Consider the following 23199-nt stretch of genomic DNA (forward strand, 5'->3'; position numbering starts at 1 on the left):
TGCCTCGAGCTTCTTCTATTTCTCATGAAGCTTCACCCTTCTGAGTATTCAAAGAAGACCAAGATGTGCAAGAAACTTATGATGAACTTATGAGTGAAGTGTTTGATCAGTCATCTATCTGCACTTCTGCTTGGGGCTGTTCTGTCATTCTAAGCCATTGATTTGTTGCCTCTCATAGGTCTGGATCTCTAGTATCACATCACTCTCCTCAGACAACTCAGGAACTGACTCATCAAGAGCTGTTTCCTCATCCTAACCCTCCTCCACTCACTCACTCTGGTGGGGCATGACTATGATGACTTCTAGGCTTGTCATCCTCCTTCAGGCTGGGATTGATATCACACCTATGGTGTCCATGCAGAGTACTTATGTCTGAGATTTGCTGATTGAGACTACTATAGATCCTACTTTCCATACTCACTTCCTTTCAAAAGGTTATAAGTGGTCCTCTGCCCAATTTGTGAGAAGCTGTCTGAGGGTTCTGGTCCTATTGGCAATGGAGCAGCAGGCAGAGGTTCTCTGGGTAAGGCAGGCAGTGGGTTCTCCCCTACTCTGAATTATGGTGCTGGTCTTGCCTCTGCTTCTTCTCCCCTGCTGTGCTAGTTTATTCTACAAACTGATGCTATTTGTAATTGGATAGCTCATTCAATCGTTTTTTTTTTACCCATTTTTTGTTCTAAGTTTGTGTTGAGCCACCTTGAATCCCATGTTGGCATATGAATAAAATAGAATAAAATAACCTGAGTAAGATATTGTGAACACCTAAAAGCACTATGCACTTATTGTTATGATGCTTTATGCTAGAATTAATGCAGTTTTCTACCTTAATATTAACATAGTTTAAATTGACTTGTAGGTGGCAGTTTAGCTGATGCCATCAGTGAAAATTACAGAAATATGCGCTACTTCAGTGAACCAGAATTGAAAGATCTACTACTTCAGGTTGCTCGTGGTTTAAAGTATATCCATTCAATGTCATTGGTACACATGGATATAAAGCCTAGTAAGTATTCAAAGATCTGGTCTTTTCTGCAATGGAAATCTTGCCAAATGTGGTAGCAAAATATGCAGTAAGCCACACCTTGGTAACTGAAACTTTTCAAGTCTGAATACAGAATACAATGAAAGAGAACAGTTTCAAAACACATGGCTGGCTAACTGCCGTTAAGTTTGTTTCGGACTTTTTGGAGGGTGGGATTATGCTTGCTTATTCACTGTCTTAAATTTGGCTCCTTTCCAAGGTGGTAACTTTTCTGTCCGTTAGGCAATAGAGCCGGTAGCTGGTGAAAGCTCTTAAGAGTTCTGAAGATGATTAATTGTTATATAGTTTTTTATTCTTATTCTTTGTCAGGCAATATCTTTATATCTCGGACATCAATTCCAACCACAATATCTGAGGATATTGATGATGATGAGTGGTCATCTAGCAAAGTTGTATTCAAAATAGGTAAGAAAAAATGGTATTACATTTCTTTATGTAAGCTTTTTGGCTTTAGAAAACAAAACACCAATCTTTTTCTCTGCACTATTTTATATAGGGGATCTCGGTCATGTCACTAGAATTTCCAGTCCACAAGTGGAGGAAGGAGATAGTCGTTTCCTTGCAAATGAGGTTTTACAAGAGGTAAGGATGGTTTGTTAATTGAGACTATATTATTCAGTTTTGCATATGATTGAGGTTTAAATCTCTAATTTTCACTACATAGAGGACAGTTTTCTTTCCATGAGTGGAGTGAAAACGTAGGATCCAAGCCTGGATGTCTATTGTGGTGCTGTTCTGCTAAAGAAACTAAACCTTCCTTTCTTTTTCAGAACTATAATTACTTGCCAAAAGCAGATATTTTTGCCCTTGCACTAACTGTGGTGTGTGCTGCTGGTGCTGAACCACTGCCAGCCAATGGGGATCAGTGGCATGAAATACGACAAGGAAAACTGCCTAGAATTCCACAAGTACTTTCTCAGGAGTTTGTAGACTTATTGAAAGTAAGTAAAATCAGAACAAGTTTGTGAAGGTGTACTAAATGTTTGTTCCTTTCTCCCTGTTTGGCAATGAGAAGGATAGTCAACTGTGATTTTAATCTCTTTCAGTCAATGATAAACTCTGACCCAGAGAAAAGACCTTCAGCAATTGCTCTAGTTAAGCATTCTGCATTGTTATCTACTGCCAGAAAGAATGCTGAACAACTGCGAATAGAACTGAATGCTGAGAAGTTCAAAAACTCTTTGCTGCAGAAGTAAGTTGAAACCATTCTGTTAACAACTTTAACTTTATACAACTGGGAAATGATGTTAAGAGCCATATAGCAGAACTTGTATCTTTCTAAAACCAAACATCTTTATTTAAGTGATGCCTACCTAAAAGAACAAATAAAAAAGTTTTGCAATGTTCTGAAACACAAGCTATAGATCGGGGGTAGGGAACCTTTTTGAGCCGGGGGCCGGGTTGCTGTCCCTCAGACAACTGGGGGGCTGAAGCTGGGGGGGTGGAGCTTCCAACCTCCGGGGGTGGAGCCGCACATGGGGGTGGAGCTTCCACCCTCTGGGGTGGAGCCACATGCCAGGGCGGAGCTTCCACTATCTGGGGGCGGAGCCACATGTCAGGGGCAGAGTTTCCACCCTCTGGGGGCGGAGCCGCATAATAATAATGATATTTGCAAGAAGCTACTAGGCAATGCCATAACACAGGAAAAATGCATGCCACTGTCTCAACCCAGAAAAGAGCAAGCAAGTCCATGTGGGGGGATTTTGCAAAGAGAATACCAAAGGATAACAACAATAATAATAGTAATATTTGTAAGAATGGAAGCGACTAGGCAAGGCCACAAAACAGCAAAAAACACATGCCACTGTCTCAAACCACTTTCTTTCTCTCCCTTCCTCCCTCCCTCTCACTCCCACCCTCTCTCTCTCTCTCTCTTCTCCCCTCCCACCCTTTCTCTCTCCCTCTCTCTCTTCCTCTCCCTCCCACCCTTTTTCTCCCTCTCTCCTCCCCTCCCTCCCTCTCTCTCCTCTCCCTCCCACCCTCTCTCTCTCCTCCCCTCCCACCCTCCCTCTCTCTCCCTCCCACTCTCTCTCTCTCCTCCCCTCCCTCTCTCTCCTCTCCCTCCCACCCTCTCTCTCTCCTCCCCTCCCTCCCTCCCTCTCTCTCTGCCTCCTCCTCCTTCCCCCCCGCCCCTCCATTTATAGGAGGGAGGAGGGAGGGCGGAGCCAGGAAGGAGGTGGGCGGCGCCCATTGGAAGGCCTGCTGTGGCCGCCGGAGCCCTGTTTCAGAGCTCCGGCTGCCGCAGCGGGCCTCCCAGAAGCCAGGTACGGCTCCTGGAACCCTGTTTCAGGGCTCCGGAGGCCGCAGTGGGCCTCCTAATGGGTGCCGCCATTTTGCCCTTCAAAATGGTGGCTGGAGCGGCCGAAATCGGCGGCGATTTCGGCGGCAGGAGGGACCGGGGGCCGGCGGAAAGGCGCCCGCGGGCCGCATCCAGCCCGCCGGCAGGAGGTTGCCAACCCCTGCTATAGAGTATTGGCTCCAGCATAAGATAGTTGAAATAGAGCAAATACATTATTTTTAGCTTTAGGCACTGGTGCTTTTAAGGGTAAATCAGATAGCTAACCAACACAGTCCATGAGTATATGAGGGGTTTCCTGCAGAATCCGCCAGTACCTTTTTGTCTGCTGCTGCAGCAGAATCATGAAGAATTGCTCATTGTCACTTTTGTTTTGGCTGTTAGCTGTTTGGGTACTGGCTTAGCCAATTTTGGATTTTACCGTCTAGTGTTTGGCAGGAGAAACCATGGCCTGTTACAGACTGCCAAAATAAAACTGCTTCGGGTCTCTTTGGAGGTATGCTATATTTAAATGATGCATGGGTCCTAAGAGTCCGGAGGTCGTGCCAAAGCCACACTCTATTCCTAAGCACTGGAGTGCAGCTTTGGTGCAGCTTCCAGATTCTTAGGATGCATGCATCATTTAAACAGCATACCTCCAAAGAGACCAGAAGCAGCTTTGTTTTGGCAGTCTGTAACAGGCCCATGTTTGCCCTTGCTCTCTGCCTTCTCACTGGCATCATTTAAAAAGTGCATCACTTACAGCTCCAAGCTTCCTGGCTGGTTTGGACACTCATAAATGGTCTTCTGTGTGGTCTTTGTGAATGCACACAAATGGGTTATTCTGCGCCTGCGCAGATAGCTTCAGAACCTTCTGGAATCTCTAGGGAAAACTTGGTGGTAGCAAATTTATGTTGGTGGTAGCCAACTTGTTAGTGGTAGCCCACCCACCAGTATGTATTCTTCTAGCATTCCCACTCTTCCTCCAGTTCCTTTCTTCCATCAAACTGGCAGCTTCATGGATCTTTGCTGGGATTGCACCTTTTTCTTGACTAACGGTTTTTGACCTCAGTTGTTCTTGGATTATTCTTACTCTTCAACAGACTGGACTTTATCAGATTTCTGGCCTGACCTTGTTATGGTAAACGATTTGGATTGGTGACTTCGGATTTTACTCAGACCACTTGCGGTTCTCCTTGGAACATGGCTTCCCAGCTTATTATGTCCTTCAAAAATACACCCAATGCGGAAGCAGAATTCCAGGACAAGACGGAATAAGTGTCTCCTTTGCTTGGGGGAGTGGCACAATGTGTCTCCTTGTCCCCATTTGTAAAGCTTTCACACCTCAAGCCTGGAAAAATAGGGAGACTCGTCTCCAAGCAGGTTTTGGACCCTACAGCTTCAGTTACATTGGGAAAATCTTCAGCCTTTGCTGAGAAGTCCATCAGAGACTTCCCTGGTCTCTTTACGCTCTGCCTCACCTTCTCCTTAACAGATTCAACCAGGATCTCCCCCACAGGCATTGGTTATCAATGACTTGGCATCTCCTACTGATGACATCAAGTGCTTTGCAGAGCAGGTGATGAGGATGGACAATGCCCTTAACATCAAGGTCTAGCATACTGACACATATGCACTGGACCTGGTAGATGAGGTTCTTACCAACCATGGTTAAGATTGCAAAGCGTTCTTGGACCTCTCCGGCGATTATCTCCTCTACCATCAGGAAAATAGACAATTTGTACAGGATCATACCTTTCGAGGAATCCTGGCTTTTTGAGCCCCCTAGGCCTAATCCAGCCATTGTGGAGGCTTCTCACCTCAGCTAGACTCTGAAAACATCCACCACTCCAACAGACAAGGAAAGTCACAAACTGGATGGGATGGCAAGAAAATTTTATGCTACAGTAGTCTTAGACTTAAAGGTTGTCAACTATATGGCATGTATCAGTGCATACCAGCAATATCTTTGGGAGAGATCCCTTCCTCTTCATGAGGATATGCCTGAGAAGAAGCAGCGTCTAGCCATGGCTATACACTCAGAGGCCCATTCCCTTGTTGTGCAACAAAGCACTTATGCTCAGCATTCAGCTGACTGTGCGACTAAAGTTGTCTCAGGGTTGGTGGCTCTGGCGCAATGCATAGTTCCAGGCCTCGGGCCTGACACACCAGGCTAGAGCGACCATTGAAGACCTTCCCTTCGATGACTCCGGCCTGTTCAACAAAGAGATGGACAAGAAGTTACACTTCAAGAACAAGATGAGGACTACTGCCAAAAAATATGATATGTCAGCCTCCTCATCCCTAGCTGATCCCTGACATTGGTATAGATGACCCCAACCTTCTTATCCTCCATACCAGTACCAACAATACCAACCCGCTGACCAACCTCATTAGTGCTACTAGCCGTCGCTCTCCTCGGGTAGACATCAACAATCTCAGCCTTGATGTAAGCAATCCTTCTGTAAGAAGGATGCTGACCAAGGAAAGAAAAGGCTGTGACGTGTTGCTGTGCCAGTACCATTCTTTGGGAATAGGCTGGCCCCTTCTGCCAACTCTTGAGCCAGAATAACTTCCAATTCATGGGTCCTTAACATTATCTGCAGGGGATATTCCCTAGAATTCAAAGAGAGTCCTCCAACTGGAGCTTTATGTGTTACACTCCCCTTGGACATCTTACTCAACCAAGTGCACTCTGTTTTGGAGACAGGTGTTATGAAACCCATACATCCTGCTCAGGTTCAAGAGTACTCCCCCCCCTGGATATTTCACCTTTCCAAAAAAGATGGGGGCCTGCAACCCATCTTGGACTTCCACCATTTGAACTCTTGTATCTTCTACAGGCACTTTTGTAACCCTTTCTTCTGTACTTCCATTGTTGCAGAAAGATTGGTTTGCCACCCTCGACCTCAAGGATGCTTACTTCCACATAGAAATCCGATAGGATCACCACATGTTTCTTGCTTTCTCCATCGGCACCGGCTTGTTACCCTTTGGCCTCTCCATGGCTCTAAGAGTGTTCATGAAATGCATGGCAGTGGTGGCTGCATACCTGCGTCAGCACAAGATATCTGTTTTCTTGTACCTAGACAATTGGCTGTTTGTGGCTCCATTCAAGGACATCCTAGCTAGATACAACAACCTAGAGACAACTTCCTTACTGTGCAATCATAAGGTTTGTGCAGTGGAAGGCTTAGTGACCGTTGTCCACTCTGATGGCAACATCTCTAAGGTTGAAATCTTGGAATTTTCACTAACTAAGGATTATTGTTTCTCCCCCTCCTCCAAGGAAAGGGCTGTCTGCTAGACTGTCTCCAGCTTCCAGGCCTTTGCCAGACCCACCATCTCCATTCTAAAGACACTCACTGGGCTTCCTCTTGTTGGTTCCATTGATCATGCTCTCAGTCAGCTTTGAGTTCATGCACAAGCTCTAGATCCTCTTCAACATGCAGATTCTGCTCGAGAGGTGATCATCATTGCCATAATCATCAGCCTCATAGACAGAGCAGATACCAGGGCTTCAAAATCCTGCTGTTTTATGTATAGTGACTCCTCAGTTTAAGACAATTGTTCTTGGCAGGACTGTGCCTGCTATTATAAAGACTAGACTAGGCATGAATAAATCTTGCTTGTAAATAAAATTACATGACTCATAGGTGTTCTTGACACAGATGCCACAAAGACACTATGATCATTGCATCTACCAACTAAGCCATTCAATGTACTAGACATATTGTACAGTAGAGACCTCCAGTGAAACAACATCATCAGTGCTTCAAAGCACTGCAAGATGCCTCTAAATGAGCAACAACACTGGCCAAGATAAAAGCAACTGTTGATGCTGCTACCTCTGCTCACCTTCTACAGCATCCACCTCAGCCACTGGCACCTCAGACTCTGGGTTGGATTTGGACTAAGTCTCCATCACTTCATTAAAGTCTCCTCTGCTTGCACTTGGTGCTCTGGACCCATCATCATGTGATGGCTACCACTGATTATCCTTTCACCGGCCTCTCATATCAAATGGATGATGTTCCAGGACTTTTGGGCCCCTCTCAGGGTTTTTCCTTTGGACACCAGCATTGAGCATATATTGGACTTCCTACTGCCACTGTCACCCAAGGGACTACCCAAGCCTTTGGTCTGATGTTATGTCACTGCATTCTCTGTGAACGTTCAGCTCTTCAGAAAGCTCCCGTTTGCTTGATCACCTGGTAAAGCCTCATGAGCCTCAAACTCATCCTGAGATGTCTCTGCTGTAATCCCTTCGAGCCCATGGCCATTTGTGACCTTCAGTTACTCTGCTGAAATACTGCAATCCAGATTGTGACTATGATTGATGGACAGGCTGATGAGCTCTGTTCTCGCTGGATGGATCACCTATACCTCTGTTTCACAGTTGATGCCGAAGCTGCTGTCAGCCATTCATTTTAACCAGGACAGAGTTATGTCTACCTTCCTGCCAAATCTAGCTTTTAGAGACGCTGGCATTGTCTTGATGTATGGAGTGCTCTAGCCTTCTACATGGACAGGATTGCAACCTTTCAGGCCTCACAAAGACTTCTTGTATGCTCCTCTTTGTCAAAGGAAGGACTGCCTGTACTGTTGCAGCACGTCACCAGGTGGGTGGCATCATCCATCCATCTGTTATATGAACTTGCTTGAAAGGATCCTCCTGTTTGGATTTGAACCATTCCACGCGGCCATGGTCATGTCTTCTGCCTTCTTGGCTGCTTTGCCCTTCAAAAACATTTTTGTGCAATATCCTGTTGTTTATCTGTTATACATTTATACTTGTTACATTTGTTCTAGGACTGACATTGCAGTATTGCTATCCAGTTTGTCTTGAATGTACTGCATTCTAGTTTGCTTTGAATGTTCTTTTGCACTTTGAATTTTGTACTGTGTTTTCATGTTTTGGGATAGTTCTGTTTCTGGAAACCTGGTATGGGTGGTAGGCATGACCCTCATGTTTAATGTCCAGCATTTGACTTAATATTCAGTAAAGTTTTGACTTGTTTATAGTGACATTCCTTCTACCTCCTCATGTTTACCTTGCTAGTCTACCATTTGTGTGAGGCACAGAAGCCAGAAAGGAGGAGGACAGGTTGCATAGCTGTAACTGTGTTCTTTGAATGGATGACTGAATGGAACTTGGCGGTTTCAGGGAGAAGCTCCTTATATAGGGGTTGCTGGAAGTGGGTGGGGCTATTGACAAAATGTTTACATAACATTCTAGAAAGTTCCAAATGTGCTCTGTGCATGTGCAGGATAAACCAATTGTGTGAGTACACAGATGATCACTTAAACAACTACATTTAAAGATATGCAACTTGCCCTTCCTTTATGGCTTCTACAGAAATCTGAATTAAGTAAAACAGCCTCCCCAATTCTTCAAAGCCCAAAGATAAACTACTCTCTGGAACAAGGGCATAACAAAGATAAAGGAGAAAAACTCCCAGATCTCACTGGCAATAATATTGCTCAGTCCTTCCATGAGGTCTGTCTTTTGTCTGCAGAAACACTGGTTCTTATTTTGCAGATATTGCAAATAAAGGTGGAGAAAATCCAACTAGCCATTCATTTGCAAAACCCTCATGGCAAGCTGAGAGTTAAAAATGCAACTGATTTTCGTCACACAGAGGAAGATGGCCCAGTCTTAACAGGACACCCAGATGTAGCCCAGCATTGTCATGTTACAGAAAAACCAGCTCCTCCTAGAAATTCATCAAAATGTCTGTATTTAATGGCCAGAAAGCAATTGTAAGATTCATGTCTCAGCTCTTAAATATCCGCAGCAGAACAACTGACTTAAGACTATCACTACCTATCCAGCCCTAGAGCAACCAAATATATATTTCTGACTTTTAATCAGACATTTGTCCCTAATAGACTAACACAAAAGAGTAAATTCCTCTGGAAAGCACATTATATCAAAACTATAAGAGTTTTCAAGAATGAAGTACTCTGTGATCTTATCACAAGAAAAACGACAAACAGTCATAAAAGCCATGAGAATCTAAGCAGTAAACATGCTAACCACATCTAGGATGGAGAACATAAGCATACTTCAAGGGAAGAAGCTCAAGACATAAATCAAGGAATAACTAAGAGGATAAGTTTCAGATATCTGGACATGCATTCCCAGAGCTCAGCAAAAATCAAATAGTAATCCAGTCCCACTGAAATCATCCCTTTCCCCATGGACTTGCAGGACATCATTTTAAAAAAAGCTTCATTTATATACCGCTTCATACCACCTAAGCAGTGTCTAAGCGGTTTACAACCGTAAGCTAGTTTGCCCCCAACAATCTGGGTACTCATTTTAGCGACCTCGGAAGGATGCAAGCCTGAGTCAAGCTTGAGCCCTTTTGCTGGTCTTGAACTCGCAGCCTTGTGGTTTTGAGTGTGTGGCTGCAGTACAGGCATTTAACCACTGCACCACCATTCAGATTTCCTTGATATAGATAGTGAAAGAGATGACCTTCAGTCAGCACTCAAGCTATAAAATCCCGAGCAGCAAAATTACCCATCTTAAAATGCCTTGTATTGATGATGTATTCTCATCTACAATTAAATCCTTGAGATCTCAAACTCTGTGTAAATCCAGCCTCCAGAAAAGACAGCTCTCACCACCACCTATCTCACATGAGCCAAAAGATGGTCTCATTGTCAAAGAATTGCGATCCTTTCATGCCTATGTCCCTCATTTTGTCATCCATGCTGTACTCACTGATCACTCCAGCCTCCCTACCAGAAGAGAAGGAGCAGTAATGTGATGTGCTACACCACCATCCACAGAGAAAGACATTGCTACAGCTATCCCAGCAGTCAGCTAATGTGAATCAATTGCTACTGGAGGAATCACCCATCCAGCCTATAGCCTGTAGTGCAACAATTAGTTGACAATCAACCGACCAACATAAGATTGCCCTTATGACATGGAACATCACTGGGTGGTACACATCTAATAGAGATCCCTGTTTCACGGACTTCCTCGCCCAATATGATATTCTGATCCAGGAAACATGGGCTGTTAAAGATCTGGAATTGAATGATTTCCACACATTTTCAATTGCAGCAGAGCCTAGAAGAAAGCATGGAAGAGCAAAGGGAGTCCTGGTTTTTACCACTCTACGTGTTAAAACAAAGCTTCTTCCCACATTTAAAACATATGCCATGGCAGTGCTAATCCAATTTAGCAATTGCAGTCTGCTGATAATAGATGTTTAAATGCATCCAATGAAGAGGAAATCCCAAATCAGAAACCTGTGGGCTGAACTGGAATCATACACTTTTAATCTCGTACTGCAGAATTCAAACGTATTTGTAGTCCTAGGGGAGAGATTTGAATGCTGGACTGAGCCCCAACAACCATATCTTATACACCCAGCACAAATGGCCTCCTATTAACCTTGAGGATGATGTAACTGACCTCATCCAATGTTCAAAAGCAATAAATTAATTTTGCAGGTCTATGTCTGGCTCAATCAGTCTTCAGACTAAACCTTTATATCCTTAATGGTGCTCTGAAAACTGACTGTCCAGCTGAATTCACCTACTGTATCTCTCTGGGTCCAGAATGAGTACCATTGATTACATAATCATTTCTAAGGACCTTTTTCCCTATGTCAAGGACCTAGCAGTTATGAGGTATTAGTCTCAGACCACCTTCAATGTCTTTGGAATGACCTGGTATCAGTTGAGTCCTCGGATGAACTTCGGCACAATTATAACCATCTTACCCAAGTGCTATTCCAATATCTAAACCAGCAAAATAGTGCACACTGTAGGCAACACCACCAACACCATCGCTCAAAGATGTGGTTTGACAAGGAATGTGTTGATACTTTAAAAATAAAAAAGCTCTCATTTACCACTTACCAGGACTGTGTATCCAATACTATGCCAGAAGCTGCAACAAAGCAGAAGAGAGGCTACCAAATAATAATAATAATAATAATAATAATAATAATAATAATAATAATGGGGGGGAAATGATGGTGTACAAAAAAAAAGAAAGCCATGAAAAATAATTGGGCACAATTTATTCAGGCTGTCAGTCCAACAACTCAACTTTATTCTGGCATATTACACCAAGCTCCCAAAGCAATGCACCAGCTACAGTGGATTGTCACATCCCCCCCCCCCCAAGAGATCTGGGAGGAACACTTCGAGCACTTTATAAGGACACCTATGATGAAAATGGCTCAGCAAGCCAAATATAGAGAATTTTTCAAGGTGGGCACCGATGACAGATCTAGAAATTTGTAGCTTAACTGAGAATAGGGAAGGCTCCAGAGGAAGATTTAATACCTTCAGAAATCATCAAAAATTGGAATGTTGGGCCCTTATTCTGGCATCTCTTTTCATTTGCATTGACAACTGTGATCAAACACCTAAGAACTGGGGGTTTGCTATCATTGTCCTCATATTTAAAAATGGAAAGAGGAATGGTTCTGGCACTTGCAGACCAGTTAATCTCCTTAATATGATCAGCACACCCTATACAAGACACTTAAAATGGAAACTCAAGGACTGGCTGGAACAAGAAAATATACTTGCAGAGGAACAAACTGGCTTTAGGTAAGGCCGATCCACAATAGATCAGCGTCTTGTACTCCAACACCGCATTGAAAAGTACACCACCTGCAACACAGTTTCTCCATGTTGCCTTTATATATACTTTAAAGCAGCTTTTGACTCTGTATCTGGAAAAACCAGAGGCTTCCTCGATTGATGGGCATCTGCTGTACCTAATTCGTATGCTGCACGAAGGGACCTCACTTAAATTCAGATGTAACCCCCAGGGTCATCTCACCAATGTCATTGTCACTAAGAAGGGTGTCATGCAAGATTGCATTCTAGCTCTGCTCTTGTTCAACTTTTACATCAATAACATGGTGGGTCACCTCAACAACACATACTTCCATCCTCCAAAACTAGAAGGAAGGCATATCTCGGCCCTGCTATATGCAGATGGTGGAGCAGTACATTCAAGAACACCCATTGGTCTAAAAAGAGCACTAAAAACACTAACAGTAATGCAGAGAGGATCAGCTAGAATTCAACTATCAAAAAACTAAAATAATGGTTTTTGCAAAAAGGCCCAAGAACCATAACTGGAGTATAGATGGTCACAAGATCAAACAGGTCTCCTGTTTCAAATATCTGGGGGTAATTTTTCACACTACTGGTAGTAGAAAAGTGCATGGGCACTATGCTGCTTGTAATGCGCAGAAGAACTCAACAACCACCCTCTAATTTCTTATGACAAGAGGAAGCCATTACTGTATATATTGGTGGCACTCAAACTTTTCAAAGCCAACTGGGGCCTTTCTCCAGCTCTGCACCATTAGAACTTGTGCAGTCCAAATGTCTAAGATCAGCATTCCAAGCTCCAAAATGCATCTCTAATGCAACTGAGACTGGAGTCAGTCTTTATAAAAATGGAGGCCAGAGTGTGGATGACTGTACTCAGCTACTGACTCAGACTATGGCTCAAAACACACTGCAGAAGTAATCTAACTTGAGAGCTCTTTAACCATCTTGGCTCAGTGCTAGGGAATTTTGGGAAATGTAGTTTTGTGAGGCATTTAGCCTTCTCTGCCAGACAACTCTTGTGCCAAACACACTACAAATCCCAGGATTTCCTAGCACTGAGCCAGGGCGGTTGAACTGCTCTCAGACTGGATTATTCCTTCAGTGTTTTTAGGACCTATGTCTCTTTCTCAGTGGCCTTGCTCCACTAACCCTGATTGATGTTTCCAGTTTATGTGGGAACAGACGGTGGTGACTAAAATTTCTTCACTGGGCTTCTCTCCAGATCATCTGCTCAGCATGACATATGATAAGGCTAAAGCATCAAAAACAGGTGGGCAGATACAGAGCAAGAACTAGATCTAGTTAGTGCCCCAAATTTTCTTGTTAGTGACTCCAACAAATATTTGGCATCACCTGTGGCATACTTAGCAAAACATGAAATATCTAAACACCTGAGAGCCTTTACTTTGGCACAATGTCATGTCCTACCCTCAGTTGTCCTTGAAAGTTGATATAAGAAGAACCTCTTCTCAGACAGACTATGACCCTGTGACTCTGGCCAAATAGAGACAACACATCATGTACTACTCCAGTGCTCATATTACAGGGACATCCGCCTCAGCCTTATTTCACCTTTATTGCACAAATACCAAGGACACACCAGTCAATTTTATACTTCTCTGTTGCTTACAGGTGTCAATCCTCATATAATATTGCCAGATTTTGTGCAGCTGCAGTTAAAATTTGCCAAGCAATGACCTCCACAGCAGACTAGTACTAATCTTATCTTGCTATACTGGAATCTGAAAGGATACTTGAAATACTGTTTTTAACCTGTGTTTTTACCTTGTTTTATTCTGCATCCCCTTTTTACCTATGCTGGTCTATGATCGTAATAAAGATGAACTGAACTGTTGTATTCACTGCCAGCTGTTGTCTGAAATCATCCTATCTCAAATCAGACATACCTACAGTATGTGAATGTAAAAAGGATCTTGTAGCACCTTTGAGACTAACTGCAAAAGAAGTTGTACCTTAATCTTTCATACACTTGGTCTGCTTCCTCAGATGCAACTCTATGAAAGGTTATGCTACAGCTTCTTTCCTTCAGTTAGTCTCAAGGGTGCTACAAGATCCCTTTGCATACTGATATTCCAGACTGACATGGCTATACCCCTGAATACTATATGAGTGCAGACATTATTTTCAAAGATTCTTGAAGGGCAGGGCTGGGCAACCCCTGCACTGTTCTATTTTCTTGGACTGCCACTGCCATTTTCTTGGACTAGCACTGTCACAGCACAGGCTGTTCTGTATAGGGCTGATGAGAGTTCCCATTCAGCAAGAGCTAGAGAATCACACGTTGCCTACTCTTGCTTCATGAAACCTGAAAGTGTGACATGAGGACAAGGGGCTTTTTTGGTTTATCTTTGCATTTGACATTCTGAGATATTCAATCTATGTTGAAATATGGAGAGCTTCATGTTTAGCTTTCTATGGATTTTCATGACACACTGGGTTGCTTTCCACTCTTACAAATAAATGTACTTAGGATTGCAGTGTCAATTCAGACAAGCAAAACTGCATGCAATGACATACTCCTTTAAACTGATTGTAATCCAGTCTTCCCATCAAAATAAATTTGAGACATGAGGCCCATGCACAGTGAGTCTCTAAACTATGATACCACTAAGGAACAATTGGAAAATGCAGTATTATGCAATTTAATGAACAGATGTGAAGTTAGAGCAACATCCTTTTCACATGGTTCTTCTGTGTTCAAGGAGTTCTGATGTTAGAGATGAAGCATATGACAGGGTGTGGGAAATTACTATTAAAAGAATTAATTCCCATCATAACACCTACATCTAGGCATCTAGGTCCTACAGCTAGGCAGAAAAAATGAAAATATACATACAGTTGGCCCTTGGTATCCACAGGAGATCTGTTCTGGAAAGCCCCTCCCCCCAATATTAAAATGCACGGATGCTCAAGTCTGCATTGTTCCCAATGCCGGTGCGGCCAAGCGCCTGCACCACAATGGGACTCATCCTTCCTCCATCCCGGCTCTCACAGGCAGGTGGCATATAACGTATAACGCAAGCGCACTGTATAGTGTCTAGATCAAGGGAAGTGATAGTACCACTGTATTCTGCTTTGGTCAGGCCTCACCTGGAATACTGTGTCCAGTTCTGGGCACTTTACTTTGAGAAGGACGTTGAGAAGCTGGAATGTGTCCAGAGGAGTGTGACCAAAATGGTGAGGGGTCTGGAAGCCATGCCCCCCAAGGAGCAGCTTAGGGAGCTGGGAATGTTTAACCTGATAAAAAAAAGGTTAAGTGGGGACATGATATTCATGCTTAAATATTTGAAGGGATATCATATCGAAGAGGAAACAGGCTTGTTTTCCATGGCTCCAGTGGATTCAAACTACAGGAAAAGACATTCCACCTCAACATTAGGAAGAACCTCCTGATAGTAAGAGCTATTAGACAGTGGAACACACTTCCTCAGAGAGTGGTAGTCTCCTTTGGAGGTCTTTAAACAGAGGCTGGATGGCCATCTGTCAGGGGTGCTTTGTTTATGTGTTCTTGCATAGCAGGGGGTTGGACTGGATGGCCCATGTGGTCTCTTCTAGCTCTATGACTCTATAACATCATTACAGTTACTACTGTGGGATCCCTGATTGGATTGGATTATTACTGCAGGAGGAAGAGGCCAGAAGGAGTTTGGGCAGAACATTCACTTGATCCTCCCTGATAGCAAAGTATTTGTCCTGAAAATGATGTCTTGACATATTGCATAGCCATAATTGCACATCCTCAATATTTTGTATGGAAAGTCATGAACAGGAGCACTTGTGAAGCAGTTGCAAATTGATGTATTTTTGCAGAATAGCCATGTGTTGCTTAGATATTATTATTATTTACTAGAAACTATAGCCTGCTACCTCTGTATTCAGTACCTTGATTTAGATTAATGTGTGAAGTGGTTATGTGCCAGAAACAGAATGTGGTTCTTTCTAGAATTCACCTAGAGAAACTTTATACATAAAATAAGAGTATCTATTACGTATGTTCTATTGGTTTTACAAAGTTGAGATCAGAGTGGTAGTTATCCTCCTATTAACCCAGGGTATGTGACTTCTCCAATCCAGAGGGAGCATATGCAATGTTACTGGAGCTGAATCATACTTGCCCTGTCCAACCTCCTGTTGTTGTTTTTCCCCTGAAGGAAGGCCCCTGTGTTCTCTAGATCCAGGGAGAAATTTTGTCCTAGTCCGGATTTGGTTCTTCTTAAACTCAGAAATCACTTGTTTGAACCCCACCTAGAACATTCTTGGGGACCTTGGTGCAGCCTGTAGGTTGCACTTTGCCAACTGCCATATTAAAGAGAAACATCTGTATACAGAGTAAGCTAGTGGGGAGTAAGATGTCAAAGCAGCACCTGTTTTTGAAATGTGCTACATTTTAGCAGAAGTAGCGAGAAAGAGAGCTATCCATATTAGGCTAAGTTCCACTTGGAAGACTATTTGTGATTCTGCAATGAATGGTTTGGAAACTCTTGATCAAAACTAAAGTGAGTTTTCTTTTTAGCTTGTTTGAAATCTTTTTTAGCAGTAATGCTATCTAAGAGGGTGCATTCAGCAGTGTTATCTAGAAGGGGATTAACATAATTTTTTCCTCTTCTAGGGAACTGAAGAAAGCCCAGATGGCAAAGGCAGCAGCTGAGGAACGAGCACAGATTACAGATCGAATGGCAACTAGATCTACAGTACAGACCAGAACAGCTCGTCTTAATGGGAAAAAAATGAACCGTTCAGTTAGCCTCACAATATACTGACTTGATCATTCTATAAAACTGGCAAAGGAAGTGGATGGAATATTGCTGGACTACATTAAGAATGGAAGAGAGGATTCTGTTTTTTATTTTCTCTTTAATCACTGTCAATGGTTTTTAAAAGGAGCCTTTTACAATTTTAATTTTTGCAAATGCAGTTGAATAGCTGTGTTTCTAATTCCCCAAAGAATCTAGGATGTTAACTTCCAAGCCTTTCACTAACATTGTCTATTTACACCATCCAAAGTTAACCACCAGCAGGGTGGTGTGCTGCTTTTTAGTTTCAGTATATTGTAATGAAAGGCATTTTCCTAGTAGTCTTGAGGAACTTTGTTTGTAAACTGGCTCTGTTTGGAATGGAGGGAAGAAATGCCAAATGCAAAAGATTTAGCAGGTCAAACCTTACCTGGTGCCAGGTAAACTGTTGTGAATTTTGTGTATTCAACTGGGAGCACTTTGTTAGGCATTGCTTAGGCCACAGGAATAAGGCTGTGGAAACATGCCATGTGAAACTGCTGCTATTTTTAGTTTGTCTTTGCTGTAAAACTGTAGCATTAAAACAATCATTGTGTTAGCAGGCTTTCTTTTTAAAGAAAAATTATGTGAAAATGTCAAAGCTGCCTTAGTGAAAGCAGCTTCCTTCTCTAAAGCTAGTGTACTATGTACAGTTGCACCAATTTTATATTTGAATTACATTATTAGTGTAAATATTTTGTTTTGTAATAAAAGTTCTCTAAAATGTAATTCTTCTCCTTTCTCCTCCTCTTCCTTCCTCTGTTAATATTTGAATGTATTTGTTTGTATTTTTAGTAATTGTACATAGATGTACTGTTTTACCATTTTTCAACATGAATGTATTTAGCTGTTCTTATAGTGTACCATATTGAACGCTGTCATTTGAGATGTCAGAAGATCCTATTCAAATTTATTTCAACTTTGGTTAATATAATTGGCCCTCGTAATAATCTGTTCTGATATTGACAAAATGGATGGTATCCATTATGGGTGTTAGGTTTAAACCAATGTTTTTTCCCACTTGAATGTTTCACTTTGTTTTCATTAGAATTGAATTGGAATATTAAAGTGACATTTTGAAATGAATATTGTCATGCTTTTGTCAGCTTTTAAGATTACAAATCAGTAACAGGCCTGTAATCCATTCACAAAATACATTCTTATTTCAGGACTGGTCTACCAAAATATTGCTCATCTAGTTAGCATGTTTACTGAAGGAGATTGTGATTTGTCTGAGACAGTGTTGCTTTTGATGTAGGATGGGTTTGGTGAATTTCAGTCTCAGTGACATAAGCTCTCTTCAGTTTGATGCATCTAGAAAGCATATTTCATAGATCGGATGAAAACTGCTTCCATTTAACTGTAACTAGGAAACAATCTGTATGAGGTCAAGGTATTTTTGGTCAAAAGTGTTCTTGTGAATATTCTTCATTAACATTAACAGATGTAGAACAAACAACAGTGACAGTCCTGCCTTGGTTTGAATGTTATGCTTAAGACATGATACAGGGAAGGCAAAGCCAATGGTAAAGAAATCTGGGAAATGTAGTTCACCTGGTTTCCACCTCTGGTTTACAGAATTAAATAGGAAGCTTTTGGTAGAGCTTGGAAAGTTTGCTATCCAACAATAGCTGGAGGGCTTCATGATTCTTAACCCCCTGGCCTAAAGCCAATGTTTAGTCCCAGATACAGTAAACCCATTAAATTAATTGTCATATGGTAAGTCCATGTGTACATAGATACTGTGGCTAAAATGGACATTGCTAGTTGGAACCAGCAATTGGATTTAGGTCAAAGTAAGTGATAATATTAAAAATACAAACAGATTTGTCTTATTCAGCCAGGGATGGACAATTTAAGTGGGACAAGGTAAATTTTGCACCATCCATACCCAACAGGATTAATTTTCCTGTTTTCCCAAACAACTTATTTTACTAAAAAGATGGAGTATGGGAAGTCTCCCTTTGTGTTGATTTAAAAGGAGCAACACTTTCTGGAAGTGATTCTTTGGCAATTTTTAAAAAAAGAGAATCACACTTTCTGGAGGGGTGATTCTTAAACAATAAAAAAAACTTGCCAGTTGAGAGATTACAGGGGTTGCACAAATAACCCTCTATCTCATTAACAACCATTTTAAAAGCTCATAATTTTAAAAAAAATTGAGCAAGCCTCACCCCCCACACACTCAAAGCTTCCTTTCTCTGCAGTTAGCTCTTCTTGCTACATTATGGGTTATGGAAGCAAACAGAAATGCTGGATAGCATAAACCCATCTAAAGAGACTGCATAAATGCTGCTAATGAATAAGCTACATAACATAACTTTACAAAGTGAAAAGGTAATCTGAAAATAAGCACAATTGCATCAGTGCGCAACATCCTTTTAGAGGCTATTAAAGATAGTCTGGAATTCTTGAAGGAAAAATGTTACAATCCTCAGAGAAACTTTAGGATGTTTGGTTTAGTATTACATTCCTTGGCTTTGTTTTCTGGTTTATCAGAGAATCTAGTACAGTCAGCCCTTCTTATACACTGATTTTTTTATACACAGATTCAAGCATCCATGGTTTGAAAATGTTCCAAAAAAGTGTAAATTTCAAATATCAAACTTTGATTTTCCATTTCTTATAAGGGTCACCATTTTGCTATATCATTATATTTAATGGGATGTGAGCATCCATGGATTTTGTTATACACAGGCGATCTTAGAACCAAACCCCAGCATATAACAAGGGTCCACTGTAATAGCTAAGATAACTTTATATAAGGACTTTTGCAGTTTAGGAACACTATTGAATTTTTGTAGGAGATAAAAAGTTGGGAATAGTATTTATCGCAGGCCTTAAGAGGGATATGTTAGCTATATAGTACTACATTCTGAAGCTACCCTTTGATTTTAAATAAAGCTAGATACAGATTTGCTCTTCTGCAACAATAAATGTTTCCATGTGTAGATGATAGAGATCCAGTAGAGTGTGTGTGTGCTTAAAAAAAAAAAGAACTACCCTTTGCTCCATGGCAGTGGCGGGGGAGGCTATGTTTGCAAATCATCACCTTGGCCCTGGTATCTACTGTGGTTTGATTCTTGGATCCCCTGTGGATACCAAAATCCATGCATGCTCAAGTACTATTATGTACAGTGCCATAATAGAATGGTGTCCCTTATATAAAATGACAAAATCAAGCTTTGCTTTTAAGAAACAATATTTAGAAACATATTTTCAAGCTGTGGATGGTGGATATTAAAACCCACGGATATAGAGAGCCAATGCTACTCTTCAATTTAATATGTTCTCAAAATGGACTGCAACAAATCACCTTTCTACCTAACAGACCCCATGACAGAATTCACCTAGTCATGTGCCTACTGCTAGACTCCCCCTAAGCCAGGGGTAGGCAACCTTTTTGAGCCGGGGGCGGGGTTGCTGTCCCTCAGACAACTGGGGGGCCGAAGCCAAAAAATAAATAATTAAATAATTTTTTATTAAAAATTAAATAAATAAATAAGCCGGGACAAATGTAGGACAAAATTTTCAAATGGAGGACATTTTTTTTTAAAAAAATGGGGGACACATGAAAAAAATTGCTGATTTTTTAAAAAAATGTTAATATAAATGCATGTTTTGGAGGCTTCTATAGACAATTGGCCCCCTTGCCCGCCGCTTGCCCCCCCTTGCCCACCTCCTCCTGATAGGCCAAAGGCTCCACGCCCTCACGCGAGGAGCCAAAGGCTCCGGCAGCAATCAGCGGCAGGACCGGGCTGGGGCCGGTCCCAAGGCCTTGCTGGGCCGCATCCGGCCCGCGGGCCATAGGTTGCCTACTCCTGCCCTAAGCATTTGGACATTTATGTTGGGATTCATGTCACACCTCCTAGTTTTTTTATTTCAGGGCTATCTTACTGTAATGTGTTCAAGGCTTTTTGGCAGTAAGTGTAGCTGAATATGAAACTTTGCTTAGGGTAAAATGACAAATTTTCACCAAGCTGACAGCAGTACGTCCATATTATATAGTTTTTAAAGACTTCTGCATTGATGGTGAGTTTGTGACTGGGCTAGATGTAACATGTTGGAATCTATGCATCTTTTTATTTATTAGATTTATATCCTGATTTTTTTTTTATCAAATTGAGATTCAAGGCAATAATTTAAAAAGACAACTAAAACACCAAGGTATAAAAGTTAGAAAGGCATTAAACATTACTGTTATTAAAAGCATACTAGAAAACAGATAAAACATATTTAAAACATGGGCTGCATCTACACTGCACAATTATGCAGTTTGACAGCACTTTAGCTGCCAAGGCTCAATGCTATGGAATTCTGGGATGTGTAGTTTTGTGAGATATTTAGCCTGCACTGTCAAAGTGCATTGGTGCCAAAACAAACTACAAATCCCAGGATTCCATAGGATGGAGTCATGACAGTTAAAGCAGTGATAAACTGCATGCATTCTGTAGTGTTGCAGTGGCCATGGTTTTAAATAATATAATAAAAGATTAGAAAACAATACACCATTTAGACACACGCTACAGTTCCATAAAAATCAGTTCAAAAGCATGCTTAAATAAAAATGCCTTTACTTACCAGTGCAAAGAAAACAGGGAGGGGTGCTATAAAAATTAAACATTTATCCAAAGCCTTTGCTTCCAAACAGGTGGACTTTTCTCCCTCCTGATGCTGGAGTGGACCAGCTGCAGATGTTTCCAGAAGGGATGGGAGGAGGAATTTGAGGTTAACTTTCCAAGGGCAGATATTTCTCCAGCTTGGAGCTTGAGATCTCATCAATCCTAAGGGGTCCATGGGACATTGCCCTCCAGATTGAATAGGATTTCATCTTTCAAATAATTTAAAGTTGTTGTGTGCCTTCAAATCATTTCTGACTTACAACAAACCTATAATGGGGTTTTCTTGGTAAAATTTGTTCAGAGAGGGTTCTCCTTTGTCTTCCTTTGAGGCTGAGAGAATGTGACTGACCCAAGGTTAACCAGGTGGGTTTACATGGCTGAGCAGGGATGGAAACCTGGTCTCCACAGTTAGCAGAATGCTCAGGCCACTACATCATGCTGGCTCTCTAATTTAAAGTGCTCAGGATATTTTGATTCAAAAGGATATAGCAACACCTACTGGTAAAAAGGAAAAAACCCTACTATTTTATCATTAGTTTATCATAGCACTGTAAGTTGGCATTAGCAGGGAATTAACTCAAAACAAGCAATACACTCTTTTTTCTTTTCCCACAATATTATCTCCACCTATGTCCCCCTCCCCCTTTGTCAAAATGTGGATTATTAAGGGCCAGATTCCATTTTGTCTTTCATTGCTGTAAAACATGTCAAGATTATGGCATCAGCAGCACATTTCTTGATGGAAGAGAAAAGGCCAGAAGCATACTGCATGCTTGCATCTACGTGTGTTTCTACTTGTAATTCCTTGTTTTATGCTGTAAGACACCTTTGAGTCCCAGCTTTGGCAAAAAGGGCAAGGTATAAATCAAGTAATTGGTTGTGTGCCTTAAATGCATTTCCAACTTATAGTGATCCTATCACAGGTTTTTCTTGGCAATTTCTTTCAGTTGAGGGCTTGCCATTGCTTTCCTCTGAGGGTGAGAGAGTGTGACTTGCCCTTGGTCACCCAGTGGACTTCCATGGCCATGTGGGGATTCAAAACCTGATCTCCAGAGACATAGTCATAGGGCTATAAATAAATCATTTATTATTATTATTATTATAGTCCTCCTATCAAACCACTCCATGCTGGCTCAGACAAAATAATAAATGAGAATAAAAAATGCAATTTGATCACACTTTCCCGTTAAAAATAACATTTCTTCCTATAGTCATTGACTTATTTGGTTAGTCCAGTTGACAGAAGAAATGTTATAGGGTGAGACTGCGTATAGGGAAGAGAATTTCCTTACTATGGAAGAACCCCTGAGCAAATACTGTTTTTTAAATGGAAAAATAACAGTTGTTGACACAGTGCTTTTTAGAGTACTTTCTTCTTACCTGTAAAAAACCATGTTCATTAGATCACTTGAATTAAATAGCCACATTTCTGAAAACAATTATTTCTACTTTAAAAGGGGAATTTTGTATACCAAATCTAATGTACATTAACTGACTGTCCTGAAATTTGATTGAATTCACTGGGGTATGCATAAGCCCATTAAGATGGGAGTTTTGGCTTTCCTAATTCTGCTCAAGATCAAACAGTAGGGTGATCTCCTTGTATGAGTAGACTGAGCTGGGTAGCTCAAGAGGCTTTCTGCACAAATTTGGAAGGGTGTGCATCCCCCCAAAATTGAGAAGATAGTGCCAGGGCAGGTTTACTGCTGAATATAAAGAAAACAAAAATAATGACCATGGAGGAACTACATAAATTCAAGCTACACAATAAGGAAATTGAACTAATTATAGAGTTCCTGTACCTTTGATCAAACGATCAGAATGAGGATTACAGTCAAGAAATCAGAGGAAGACTAGGATTGG

The 23199-nt window shown here is 41.5% G+C and overlaps 1 protein-coding gene across 1 annotated transcript in view; it reads left to right on the forward strand.

Annotated features, from left to right (window-relative positions):
* The window catches only part of WEE1 (WEE1 G2 checkpoint kinase), a 30011-nt gene extending 12261 nt beyond the window's left edge, over window positions 1-17750 (forward strand). Inside the window, exons 6-11 of the mRNA XM_089521159.1 lie at window positions 857-1003; window positions 1352-1447; window positions 1539-1624; window positions 1813-1983; window positions 2089-2234; window positions 16552-17750. Of these exons, the coding sequence (XP_089377285.1) occupies window positions 857-1003; window positions 1352-1447; window positions 1539-1624; window positions 1813-1983; window positions 2089-2234; window positions 16552-16702 (797 nt within the window). The 3' untranslated portion in view covers window positions 16703-17750. The remainder of the gene's footprint in view (window positions 1-856; window positions 1004-1351; window positions 1448-1538; window positions 1625-1812; window positions 1984-2088; window positions 2235-16551) is intronic.
* The last annotated feature ends 5449 nt before the right edge of the window (window positions 17751-23199 follow it).

Source organism: Sceloporus occidentalis, unplaced genomic scaffold (genome assembly GCF_023333645.1).
Source record: "Sceloporus occidentalis isolate IW3139 unplaced genomic scaffold, rSceOcc1.0.p SCAF_4, whole genome shotgun sequence".
Classification (NCBI taxonomy): domain Eukaryota; kingdom Metazoa; phylum Chordata; class Lepidosauria; order Squamata; family Phrynosomatidae; genus Sceloporus; species Sceloporus occidentalis.